Here is a 14261-nt window from a genome sequence, read left to right on the forward strand (position 1 = left end):
CCTGAACTGAAGCCTCTTACAATGAAAATCAGTTTCACTCTGTTAGGATTCAGAGAAACAATAACGACGACTCAAAGTGACTGAAAACAAATGGAATTCCTTGGCTTCGCTTTTCAAATGCTGTAAATGATAATACAACACACATGTTTATCCATATTCATTTGAAATAGATGTTTCGCGAGAAGAAAAAGTGGAACTCTTTCTGGACTATATGTCACAGTGGAAGTGAATCAATGTGACCGTAGAAGAAAGCAAACTCTTTCCCCAAGTTGAGGTTGGCTGTGTGCAGGACTCCATGGTGATGCTCACCAGCACTAGAGTAAAGGTAACACCTTTAGCCAGCCTGTGCTGTTAATAGCTCTCCCAGCCAGCGAGACACAAGCGGCCTTTTGAACAAACCACACCGAAACCTTCCCTGTGATTTCCTTTCACCTTAAAATGATCCTCAGCTCCACATTTTGTTTCCATCCAGAGGCTTTCCTGTGCCTGGGAGGGTATTTTTATTTGAGGTGGTGGTGGCAGGGTTGCCTGTCTGTGTGGAGTGCTAAATCTGGCATGTGGAAAATTAGGTGGAAGTCAAAACAATGAATGAAAGGCTGAACACTGAAGACGTTGTCTCATTCACACATTTTGTGATTGACCCCTGTTAGCACAGCTTGTTCTAAGCATGGTCTGCCTCAGCCTAGCCCCCCTTTGGCCTGACCCTGCTCTGGTCTGGCCACGCTATCTATTATCTGGCCTGGCATGACTCTACCCAAGGTCTATAGCTCCATCCCAGGGGGATTCCTCTCTCAGCCACTGAGACGGCTTGTCTTGGCATCCAGGGCCAGGATGAGAAAGCTGACCTCTAGAGGCCCTCTGGCTGATAGTGGGCTAAAAAGGAAGTCTTTGAAACATTAGATAATACCAGAGGAAGGGATAAATAGAAGGCATGCCAGTGGACATTGCGTCCATGTGAGATAGACATTCTGTTACGTGGTATGTTAAGTGCCTCTGGAGCTGGTGGAAAGTTGACAGACGATGAGAATACAATGAGAGCATCAAAACAAATCATTTAGCTTTAAAGACTGAACGATTTCACCTCGCTGACAGCCGGATCGCTGAAGCAAATATGAGAAGGTGACAGGCCCCGATGACTTTGCCCCAGAGCAGGTGCCTGAGTACTCACAAGACTCGACCTACAACCTGAGGCTGCAACATCTGATTCACTTGTTCACTGTTCAAAGAGCCAAATTCCCTCACGCGAATACCTGATTTAAATGTCACAGGTATTATTTATGGAAAGCTACAACCGTTTCAAGAGATTCTTTTTGGTTATTATACCTTAATAAATGGCAGCAGCGCCTGGATTTGAATGCTTCAACGGTGAACAGTTTATCTCCAGCCCATTTCCTATTCTTTTTTAGATACCAGTACCTTACATTATATTTCCAGGTCTGGACAGCACATGCTCAATGACTATTGCAGTTTCAACCTTGACCACAGGAGCCCTGAGAAGTTCATCACGATAGCTATTCCAACAAGTTGTTCCAATCTTATCAACAATACAAGTTAAACAACTTGCTGATGATGCATTTACCACCGTGCACTCCTTATATAATATGCAATATGTCGCCTGTCACAGGTTGCTGCGTCTCCACAATATCAGATTCCGACCACCCAGAAAATCAAAACTGTGAGCAGAAAAGCAGGGGATCAGAAAGCGGAAACATTTACCCCTTACTCCTGATTGCGAGTCTAATCACTTTAAGACCCTTGCAGCTTGAAGAGGGAAATCTGGGATCAGCCTCCAGCAGCCTGCCTACTGTGGCCTCTGAAAACACACCGGGAGGTGTTGATTTACACACACCTATAGACCCTCTGGGATATTGAGATTGTGTGTGTGCGTGTGTCTGATTTAGGGGTCAGCAGCACGCTCCGAGGCCAGAGGACCAGAAGAAGCACCACTCAATCACAGGAGCCATTAGGTCTGCCACTCGCTCCAAAGCTGTTCATTTGCCGAGGAGCTGTCCTCCAGGCGCCAGCCGAACCTGTGCACGAGGCACAATCAGCAAGCTGCGTCTCCTGGGAAGGCCTTGGGCTTGGGACCCCTGGAAGACCCTCCTGGAGCCCTGGCTTGGACCACCCCACAGAGTGATGAGGAGAGGGCAGGGTCAGGCCATCCAGACACACTGAGAGCTGCCGACTCTCTCCTCCAGTCCTGTCAGTCCATTTCAATCATCCACAAACAGGCTGGACAAGGTGCAGGTGGGGGGGCTGGGTGGGTGGGTTATGTGTTCCTCAGGGGAAGGCCATTACTTACTGCATTCACTGTGAGGAACCTGACACCACACACATGACTTTGATGTTCAGAAAGTTGCTCACAATTGTGCATAAAATGAGCACATCCACAAGTTCGGATTGGCAAAAAAACAGATCAGCACAACACTGGGGATTCACAAGATTGCGAATGGAAATCTGCAGGAGACTTTAGCAATGGTGCTGATGGTAATCAATAGAGACAAGAAAGGGGCAGCTTATGATTAAATGTCCATGTTTAAAAACGTTGGTCATGCAATGTGTATAATCCATAATTCACACTCATTCAAACACTATTTTTTGGCATATTTCAACTCACTGCCTTCTTTTTAATGCATGCCTCTTTTGAGTCGTAAAGCAAAAGAGAACAGAGCCGACTGAAGCTGAAGTGTAACCTGGTGCCAAATCACTGCTTCCACGCGTATTGTCGTGGCGGTGAGCAGAGAGTGAATGAAGCTTTGAGGAGGAAAAGAAAGAGCAGTTGAACATGACTCCTCTCATGGCAGTCAAGAGCCCCTCAGACCTGGGGAGCTGCTGCAGGCAGCCAGAGACGAGGCAAACACTGACACAGTCACTGAAGTCAGGATTCAACTGACATTTGAATAGTGATGCCTTCACACCGCTTAAATGAGGGGGGGGGGGGGGTGGTTGTCTACCAAATGAATTGACTGTGATTTCATTAAAAAAAAGACTCTACCCACCTTTACATACTCCAGTTTCAGGGATTGCGGCTGCTCCTGTTTTGTTAACAGAGGCGCAGGTCAGCCCCAGGGCGCAGTAGCCGTGCGCCCAGTCCTGTCCGCCGCAGGTTTCCCACTCCAGCCGGGCACACTGATCACAGCATCCGCACGGATCCCTGGCCAGGGTCCGGCCACCCTCGCAGCTGTGTGGCGCTTTGACGGGACAAGTGCGGAGATTACACGGCGTGCACTCGTGAGCCGAGAGCGCACGGACCAGAAAAAGGGCATTCAATAACACAACGGAGGACTTGCTGAACATGTTTTTAAAAAAAAATGATAAAAGCTTTCAATTAAGTTCCCCAGAGAAATAGTCCGCTTCTGTCAGATGACCGACCACGTGAACTCACCGCGATGCACACTACAAAGTTGCAAAAGTCTTCCTTAAAGTTTTTCTGTGATGTGCCTTCCCTCGGGCGCGCTGACTTAACACACCGCAGCTCACTTCAGAAGCAACAAATACCACGAGACTGAAGTGTGCGGATGCGCTTTAAGTGGCAGCGATGTCCAAAGGTTCAGTGTATAGGCAGGTAGACGCACGTCTCCAGCGTCTCATCTGAGGAACAAATCCAGGACCGAGGCTGATGACGTCCAGTGAGGCTTGCTGCTGCTGACAGCGGCGCACGAGAACGCAATCTGGCTCTTAAATTGTCATGCAGGCATATAGAAATTAGCGGTGCACCCCTCCCATTGACTGACACAGGCACCGACCAGTCACATGGAGCGAAAGGAGGGAGGATTTGAACTGGTGTGTCCCCGCTCGGCAACTCGTCTCCGTGTTGCGCAATGATGCAACTCTTAGTGCTTGAATGCAAGTTGCTTTTCTGCGTCATGTTCTGTAAATCACTGCAATGTTGCGTGTAAGAGTTATTTGTTAGTTTGAAAAACGGATTTGAAACACCAATAAAGGGGGTTAGACTATAATTCACCTCATTAAAGTAGCCTGTGAACCCATGGCAATAAAATAAGAATACAATATAGTCTATCCACTCCCTTTCTCATTAAGATGATATATGTTGTGCCACAAAGAGCATTTACAGCAGGGCTCTTGTCACCAACCCCCTAATTGTTCTCTCCCTCTGTTCAGCAATACAGCCATAAACTCTGTCAAAGCCTCATGATCAAACATGACCATGGCCGTATGTCATTCCACAGCCTTATACCGTTTGTGTGTGGATGAGTGCGTGCTTAGTTGTGTTTGCAGGTGTCCGATTGTGTATGTAGGTGTGTTTTTATTCGAAAGTCAAAAGGTCATCTCATGTTTGTCGAAGCAGTGTTCGTGTGCTTCCACTGGCAGATGGATGGTGTGTGTGGACAGTGGGCACAGCTGGAGGCTGATTGTGTCAGTGCCACACACACACTGACGACCATAGAGAAAGCAAAAAAACAACAAACAAACCCCTTTTCTGCTGCACAAGTGAGCAAGAGCAAAGCCGACAGTTTTTTTTCCCCACGGTGACAGATCCTGTAGTCTTCAGAAGCAGTCAAGTGTGACAGTAACACTTGGGTCGGCTTTACACCAAGCTGGCTGCCGGCTCTGAGCAACGAATAAGAATTACTGGAAAGCAAATTACACAATAATAGATATCATGTATAAAAAGTGTCAGGATGCTTTTTAGCTTTTTGGAAACATTTCCTCTTCGAACACCAATCAGATGTTGTCCGGGATGATTTTCACCACAACACACAACAGCACCTCGTTCATTTGCAACATCTGCCTGGATCCACCCGCTCCAACACAAACACAACATCCAGGAAAGAAGCCCCACAGCACGCATAATCAGCGCTTGCAACACAACTCGGCTCTTGTCCTCCAGCGCTCCCTCCGCCCTCCCTCACTTCATCCCCTCCTTATAGCTCTTGTCAAATGGGCCGACCCGCTGACCGCTGGCCGGGACACTTACTGTTGGTTGACGACAGATCGGACCAGGTTTCCATTCACTTGCAGAGATTGTGGCCCAGCGGCACTGACCTATTTGCCTGGGCATTGGGCTTTCAAACAGGCATTGGGCTTTCAAACAGGGGCCAGCTGGCTGCTCTCAGAGGCCCCGCATCCTGCTATCACGGACCAGAGGTTTGTTTTTGCCAATTGAAAGGTCGCCACAGCACTTTATGGTCCTATCTACACTATTAATTAGATATGCAAACACGGGGAATCATAAAGGGGGCATTTTTCTCTCAGTTGGGCACCAGGGGAAGCGATCAACGATACAATAACGGGGACCAAACAAGAATACACCCTCATTAGACTCACTCTGAGCATATGCCCTGTGTCAATGTGAATTTGGCATTTGGAAAACTGCCCTATTGTTCAGTTTGGCGTTGAACATCACAGTGACATTATTCATAATTTATGCCTTGTTTTTAATTTCAAACAAGAGCCGAAGTCGCCCCTAACTAAGCTAATTGGATTTGTTGAGTGCCATGTTCACTAAAGCCAGAGCACAATCTGCTACAACAGCAGTTTATGTGTGCAAATACAGCAGGAAGGCCACCGGTTTCCCCTGTTTTCTACATTGGAGTCCGTGGTGTTGATGATTGTAATTCAGTCTTGTGGAACCAGGTCCAGGTGGACATAATCATCCCTGCCTCCATAAGACTCAGGGGTCACGGTGTGTGAGATCTGTCCCAGAGATTGGATGACCTCTCTCTGTCGTCTACTCCTGTTGCTTCTCATCTATCCACTCCACAGGCAGCTAATTTACAACCGCCTGCTGTGGAGGCGTCAGGCTGGTGGTCAGGAGGTGTTTCCGGGATGTAGATGGGTGTGAATGATGGTTTGGAGGTGAGCTCACCGGCAGCAGCGATGCAAGGCTGAGGAGTGTGCCGAATGTGGAGTGTGATGTGAAGTGTTAAGTGCATGTCGAGAGGACAGCGTGCGGCCCACCTGATTACAAGTCCCCAGGATGTGCTCTGGGATTTTTCCCTGAGGATCAGTGTACGGTGCAGGTTATCGCCCTTGCTGAGCTTATCTGTGAGCACATGGTGCTGGACTGAACCATGAGGGGGTGAGGAATGAGGGTGAGGGGGTATAATGGTAATGCATACTGACAGTTGAAAGAGTTTCAAAGCCATTCGGACGTCTACTAAACTGGGAAATATGGAGCATTTACTGTAGTAAGCAAAATATAGATACAAATGAATGGCCTGTTTCAAACCCAGAGCAGATGATGTCATCGTGTTGTTCATACAAGTAGCCACAAACATGAGATACACGAGAAAGAGGTGTGAACAAAACAAAACACAATGATGACGGTTGTACAGGGTATTGAGGTAATAATCGACAGAGATGACCACTTCTCTTTTCCATTATTGCCATCCAGGGGGACTCACTCTCACTTCATTTGTTTGGACCTGCGTAGAAGACGTTCGGAAACATTCGGAGGAGTCCAACGGAAAGAGTATAAGCCATCGTGCAGGAGATCAGAGCAGATTCCCAGGTTTAGTTTACAAAAACACTGGACATTTCAAGGATGTCCTTTCCTTCAATCAATGCTGTCCTCTTCTCTTTTCCTCTGTCCTTGACTCCTTTTCTTTTGCCTCTCTGCTCCTTTTCTCTCTGTGAGGTCTGGTCCAGTTGCTGCTTTCCGTGCAGGGACGATAATAATGTGTTTTGACACCGTCAGGTCTCCTGCTGTCTTTTTCTCCCTGCCCCGCAGAGTCATCACAGCAGCAGTGATACAAAACTCCCTCCCTGATCTTGTTCTGCCTCTAAGCAGTTCTGCTTGAACGTTAAAGGGTTCAGTGGGTTCAACCAGCCCCGAGGGTTAGGTTCTCCACTTTGTCTTTGTAGTCTGTGAATTGTCTGTTTTCTGTGAGGTAATGGGGAGAGGGCATAAATCTAAGCAGATGTCCGGTCATCTAGTGAGCGGTCCATCCTAAGTCTAATACAGTCTAATACTTTGGTTTATCACCAAACAGCTGCAAAGCTAGCTGCTTAGCTAGCTGCTAAACTAAGATGGTAAACATGATAGTCATTATATTTGCTGCACATCAACATGTTAGCATTGCGACAGCATGCTGGCGATAGCATTTAGCTCAAAGCACCGCTGTGCCTCAGAACAGCCTCAGAGAGTTGCTAGCGTGGCTGTGGTCTTGTTCTGTGAAGAGCTTATATCAGCCCTGGATAAAGTGACAAAGTCCAAGCCGGGGTTTCTGGGTTCGATTGGCATCAAGAGTCATCGTGACTCAGACCCAGACCCTTCCTTCCCCAGTCATGGCTCAAATCCTCTGGCTGCAGTTTATGCCCAACTCTGGGCTTCTCACTCTCCCTCCATCCCGCTCTACCGTGGGATCCTGTGACCTCGCGGAGCAAACGGCCACCAGCTTGTTTGACAATTATAAGTGGCATACTTGCTCACCCCTTGTCGTGCTCCGGCGGAACGTTAAGTGGACCTCTCAGAAGTTTTAATCTGAAAATCTATGTGAAGATGATGAATTCCTCAGAGGATTGGAACCTAAAAGAACCCTTGTGTCCCATTCCCACAACACCTGCCTGGTGTAATCTTCCCTTTCATACATGGGATCATTGAGACCATAGACCTGGTGATCCTCGGAAGGTCTACGGTTACAGTAAATGAGTATAGGGCGAGGCTGTAACCCAGATTTTCTACCTGGTCATAAACTACTGTGAGTGGGTGTAGCTGGAAACATTTGTCATGGGATTGACCTGAAACTGTCTTGTGCTTATGTGTGAGTGTGTTTGGTTCCAATAGACCTGAAGTGCAGTTTTCTCTGGTAAAATGTTTATATTCATACTTAGTAGTTCAATGTTGAGCATTGTTTGACATGAACGGACATGATTTTGTATTTCATAATCTTTTATGGCATTATTTAATATGATATCATTGTAACACAGTTTAGATATCCAGAATGAAGGGAGCCAATCGTCTTCCATCAACTGATATTTTGGCCACTAGGGAACAGTGCAACACTCTGTCACTTTAGAAAGTTGTTGTTGTTGTTGGCAAGTTTGTGAGCAAACAGTTGCTTATTCACACATCAAGCACAGACAACGCATTGGTAATCTGGAGGTTATTTTCTCGGCACAAATGGTAATTTTCACTCTCCTTTTAGCTCTGATTTGGTCTCCACCAACTCCCAAGGAAACTATTTGGCACTTTAGTAGCTAAATTGCTCCACTATGTTCACCAGCTAGTTGCTTACGGCAGGTTTTAAATTGAAAATAGCTGACTGCTACAGCTGAAAACAAGACTGACTGAAGCGGAACAGTCGCGGTGTGGGCCAGAAAAGCAAAAACAATGAGCCGATGATGCTTAAACCGCAGAGTCAGGGGATAGTTCTCTGCGGGCATGTCACTACAAGCAACTCCTTTTACATCATGTCATCTTTTGACCCATTTTACTACGTTTAGTACATTTCTGTCTTTGCTTCTACTCTGATACGTTCTAGATATGCTACGTATCAAACTAGTCAATTGGCATCATAACTTTGACCTCTGCGAGTAGGTCCAGTTGTCACTGCACTGATGTCTTCAACCATCTAACACTGATGGTCTTGTGGACTGTGTCCCTGTTTCTCTTCTCAGCTGTCTGACTGTCCTTTATTTAGTTTAACCCAGTAAGAAGTCAGAACAACTGAATTATAAACCCTCGTATCTTGCCAAAAACAAGTATTCTGATTGCACTTTAACTCATCAAATAGAAACTCATTAATCGCATTTTTCATTTAGTGGAAATGAATCAAGCGGATGAGGCTCCCTATGAAGTATAGAATCGATAATTTACTCTGTGTGCCTTCACTCCATCGTCTTTATTAAAACGCTGCACGTACAAACATACATAGATGGTTCCAGCGGTTTCTGTGCGCTTTGAGGGGAGGCTCCTCGGGTAAAGGTGCCAGATTTACAGGCCGATCTCCAGCTGGCAGAGGAATGTCACAACCTGTGTTTCAGCTGTAGATTCTGACATAATTACAGTGCCACCAACTCAAACATTGAGGGGAAACAACCACCTCGTGAGGGGAAAATGATCACTGCTTAATGTTATGCCTGGGACAAAGATATACTCCCGTCTTTGTTGGGGGAAGGAGAGACGGCAGGAGGAAGAATGTGAGAAATGTGCTAGTTCTCTGACCTTTATGAAGGTGAAGCAACAAGTTGACATCATTACCATAGCCTGGCATGTGCGTGCTCGCAGTCACATGGGCCAAAGGAAAGTAGATACAGGTCAAAGCGGGAAAGTGCAAGTTCTGTATGTTACATAAATACTTCAAATGACTTCATGGCAAGGGTGGGTGAGTGTAAAGGCCATTTTCTTTTTGGGAAATATGTTTATTTGCTTTCTTGACTATAGATGAGAAGATTGATACTCTTAACATGTTAAGAGGACAGTATTGGCAATCTTCTGATCTAACTCTTGTAAATTAAGCAAATAAGAATGTTTCCCAAAATGTCAAACTATTCCTTTCATTGCAGGGTTTGAGCCTGGCTAACTACCGTTGTTGAATGGGCTGAGAGGTGTGTGTTTGAGTCTCAGAGAGAAAAAGAAAACTGTTGTTGAAATGCCCCTTTTTGTCCTTTATGTGGTGCTGCCACTGTGTGGTGGGATTTAGGCAGTGCGATGTTACCAGAGACGCACCTCGTCCCATAGTGTCCAGTTCATTTCATCACACAAAACATCGGCTTGATGATAATTCTCCGTGCCTGCCAGTCAACTCGTGTGTGAGAGGAAACATCTAAAGGCAGGAAGTCTCCCGGGGCCAGGTTTTCACTGGCTTAGTCACACTCTCTTCCTGTTTTTCTCTCACCACTAACCACCAACAAACAATACTAGGAAGGGGTCTGCTCTTTGTCTAGACGAGATCTGTCAGCTGCGTCTGATCTGATTCAGTGTGCAGCTCGACAACAGCTACAACAGCTGACCTGTCGGGCTGAGGTCAAGTGTGCTGCCAAATAGGATGAAACAGAACTGACTTCTCTCAGCCCCACGAGGCAGGGCTGACCGAAAAAACACAGTGTTCTTCCACCCTCGTTTCATTATCAACGCACAGAGAGGAGACTTCGTTTACAGTGACACCATCCACTTTTAAGAACACTGAGGAGCATATGGCACAGGATATAAGTGAGGGTGGCTCAGTGGTTAGCAGCAAGAAGGTTCTGGTCCCTTTTCTGCAAGTTTGCTTGCTGCGGATCGTGTTGAGGATTGTTTGCTTCATTTTTGTGAAAAGCAATCACTGTATTGCTTTAGGTAAGAGGTAAAAATGATGAGCGAGCAAAAGTTTCTCTTGCAATTGCATGATTTTTATCAATAGAGGGCAGAATGAACTAACTATCCATCATGCAGGGTTTCTTTAAGGTCACTGTCAACGGCAAAGAAAAGTATGACTTTTAGAACAATTAAGAACTTCATTTCATGGCACAGTTGGATGTTTATAACTTCATCACTGCATCCTCATTAGATTCGATTAGATTAGATTAGAAAACCTTATTAATCCCCAGTGGGGAAACTCTTTTGCCACCCAAAAACTCATACAGACGACACAGTCCACAGTACACAACAACACAGTACACAGCAGACAAAAACATATTACAAAGGATAAATAACACCAGAAAATGCCATATAAAACATGATCGACATCAGAAAGATAAAAACCTCTGAAGGTGTGCATTAAAAAATCGGACTGCTGCTGGAACGAAAGACCTTCTTAGTCGTTCAGTAGAATTAGTATCCTGAAGTTACCCCCCCCCCCCCCCCAGAGCAACAATAGTTTTCTACTGGTGTGAAGGCTCAGTGTGCATAAGATCAACTGTATGAACCTCATTATTCAGGAAATCAATATTAAATCACACCACAAACGTATCGTCAGTTAGATTCAGGGACAGTTGGTGTGTCTTGTGTCGCAAAATAAGTTAAGACTGCTTTTGGCAATTTAGTGTACCTTATCCATTGCTCCCATATTATTCTGTACACCTCAGAACAGAAGAGAAGAGGCACTGAGCTAGACAGCCAATACTGTAGCAATGATGTGTGTTTTTCATTTCATAAAATGACTAACTTCATGGAGTGTGTTGCTCAATAGATATCAGCAACACCTTGTTCTCTCTGAACCTTCAAGACTCTGGTGACTCATTTCTTAACTGACATTTGACATGACTGGTCCACCATGCAGTCTGCAGACGCCTGTCTCTGTGTGTGTGTGTGTGTGTGTGTGTGTGTGTGTGTGTGTGTGTGTGTGTGTGTGTGTGTGTGTGTGTGTGTGTGTGTGTGTGTGTGCGTGCGTGTGTGTGTGTGTGTGTGTGAGAGAGGGGGGGGGGGGCGAATTAAAAAGAAAGAGAGGGAGCGCCAGTGTCAAAGTAGGTACAGGGGCAGACTTTCTGGAGCCGACTCCCACATGCCCTCTGATTACCTGTCACTGGTCAGACCAACCTCGTCTCTCTGAGCAGATGATGTGATAAGAGTGGCACACAGAGAGAGAGATAGAGAGAGAGAGAGAGAGAGAGAGAGAGCGAGAGAGAGATGGTTGAAAAACAAGACAGAGCATATGAGAGGTGGGATAGAAAAGAGGTTGCAAATGTCTGAGTAAGTGGAGGAGGGTGCGAGAAAGAGTCAGAAGAGACAAAGGAGAGGGAGATCAGCAAAACGGAGAGATGAGAGCGAGAGAAAGAGAGAGAGAGGGAAGAAAGTCTTGCCCTGAGGTGTCGTTTGTCTGTCTGCACTCGGTGCAGGGAGGCCAACAACAGTGTCATACACAGCTGAAGACATTCACGAGCAGCCAAGAAGCACATGTGCAGTAGAGAGGGCAGGCTCTGTGAATGTCAGTTTTGTGATTGTTTGTTTTATTTTTTCTACTTTTTTTAACGCGCATGTACATGCACAATTGAATGAGCACTTATTTACATGTTCACGTCGTCACCGTTGGCAGACACTGACAGATGGATGAACAGCCATCTGTCCGTCAGCAAGTGAAAGCAGTGTGTCTAATCCTGCCACTGACTGCAGCATTGCCAGCCACAGGGGTAAGGAATCTATCATTCCACGGTCTCATTACGTATTTATTGCTTCCAAAATACACCCGATACACGCAAGCGCGTGCACACACACACACACACACACACACACGCACACACGCACACACACACACGCACACACACAAGCTCATCGCCAAGCTGTCCAATCCTCTGCATGTGCAGCATATCCTCCACCGTTTTCCCCTCCTCTTTTCAACATCCTTGCACAACACAGAAGAGTTGCGCTCGGGTTACACCTTCAGGTTGGACCTCTCCATTGCTCCCTCGGGCTGTTGGAGAGGAGAAGAGGTAGAGGCGAATGAGGGGGCAGGGAGGGATAAGAGGAGATGATAGAAGGAAGGACCCACAATAACAATCTGTTTCCTCGCATGTTGGGGCCTGCAGACTAACCTACTGCACCTGTTGTGAAGGCTCACACTAGCTGGAGAGCGATATGTTTGGGGGGGGGGGGGGGGTGTAGGGATCTAGTGTGGCACCTGTATCGTGGCCCAAAGCCAGCTGGGAGGAGGCCAGGCCAGGACGCAACTCAATGCCCTTTGTCAGTATCCACTCACACACTCCGTGCACTTGACGACCCCCCTATAGCCTCTTGCTAACCCTATGTCCTGTGTACTTATATGTGTGTGTGTGTGTGTGGTGTGTGCCACCTCTCCACCCCCCCCACCTGCCAAGTCTCACTAGGTAATTGGGTGTGTAATCCAAGTGTGGAATAAGGTTGGCCACGGGTATCTGCGACCAGGCTGGGGTAAATGTGACCCAGGCAGCACCAGCTTGTGTGGAATAACTGAGGATCTGTTTATGATTTTGGGGAGTGCTGTGGGGGACGGAGGGCGTTAGTGGAGCTGCGGCAGCGATCGCATTTAAGTTTGGTTGAAGCTGCAGGATTGTAATATGAATCATTCACATCCCCCATTTTATTGGTTTCTGTGTGATCACTCGTTGGTGAAGTGTGTTTTATTTAACGGCCCCAGCCGTATTTTACATGTTACAGCTTGTTGTCATTGTTTTGAAAAACTGAAAAATGAGAGACTTCATGGGACACAAGGTTTGGTGGTTAAAAGCGTACTCCTACCCATCCCTCACAACCCAGCACAATTGTCTGACAGCAGCATTGTAGAGCCCCCTTTGGCCAGAAATGTGATATTTTCAAGGTTCCTTCGAGAACAGCCCGTCTTGCCAATATTCCTCAGGGGACTGCCGCCTTTTATATCGAACTGGCTGTCTTTTCCTTACCCCACCAGAGGAGTGGTTCACTGTGGCCGTCACTTCAGCCAAGAAGATGAGCAATCTCCTTTTGGTTTGCATTTAGTGAGACATCTCTCCGTCTTACCCTTTCTCTCTGACTCTCCTCTGATCGGCGCATTAGTGAGGTTGTGCGACCACATCATCAAGAGCAGCAAGCGTAGCGTGGAGCTTATTATCCCTCATTGCCTCCGCCGGGAACAGGAAATGAACTAAGCGAGGCTAGGGGCTGTTCCAGGCCATGAATCCTCCAGGGGTTTTACACTAGAGTGATTACGCGACTTTTTATACCAACTAACCAAAACACAATTACCCAATTCCCTAAACTACTAATTACATTTGTATAATAGGTTGCAGTTGGTTTTGATATGTTGAGGTAAGTGTGTGTGTTTTGTTTCAGTTGCTGATCTGGTCAGATTTGATCAGATTTGCATGTATTTTAGAGAATATGCACCACTGTTACCTGTCCGACAGATGCCTGAGATGATTGACAGCAACTGACAGTGAGTAGGTGAAGTCACAAGCAGCCCAGCAAACCTGCCACAACTCTTCATGTAAACATGTCTTCATGCTGTTTCCTCAGTCTCACACGGCTGTCACGGGACATTACTGCTCACATACAAACTCCCCTCACTTTTCTTTTTTTCTCCGTTTCCTCCATTCTGTGTCCTCTCACAAAGCACCACGGTAACCTCCCCTGGCCTTCAAGTCCCTTCATCCAGCATGTCGCTCTCTATTAAATGCCTTCTCCTTTACTCTATCTATTTACTTCACAGTATACGTCTCTACCTCTCTGTGTCCCTTTCACCTCTTTTTTCCTCTCCATCCAATCCCCTTCACCCTCCAGCCTTCTCTGTTTGACCAAGTCTGTAGTTGTTGTCAGACAAGGCGGTCTCTGTTTGAGCACTGCACTTGAATAAGTGCATCTGTGTGCACGTCGTCTATGTGTGTGCTTGCAACTGTTGATAACTGCGTGCGTGATCATGCTCTGTGTG

General features: G+C 46.5%; 1 protein-coding gene across 2 annotated transcripts in view; it reads right to left on the reverse strand.

Annotated features, from left to right (window-relative positions):
- LOC306790419 (cysteine-rich motor neuron 1 protein) overlaps positions 1–3591 on the reverse strand; it is a 32304-nt gene extending 28713 nt beyond the window's left edge. For both annotated transcript variants that reach the window (XM_079286672.1, XM_079286671.1), the window contains exon 1: positions 3000–3591. In XM_079286672.1, the coding sequence (XP_079142798.1) occupies positions 3000–3297 (298 nt within the window). In that variant the 5' untranslated portion in view covers positions 3298–3591. The remainder of the gene's footprint in view (positions 1–2999) is intronic.
- Between the last annotated feature and the right edge of the window lie 10670 nt (positions 3592–14261).

The sequence above is a fragment of the Melanostigma gelatinosum genome (assembly GCF_949748355.1).
Source record: "Melanostigma gelatinosum genome assembly, chromosome: 16".
In the NCBI taxonomy this organism is placed as follows: domain Eukaryota; kingdom Metazoa; phylum Chordata; class Actinopteri; order Perciformes; family Zoarcidae; genus Melanostigma; species Melanostigma gelatinosum.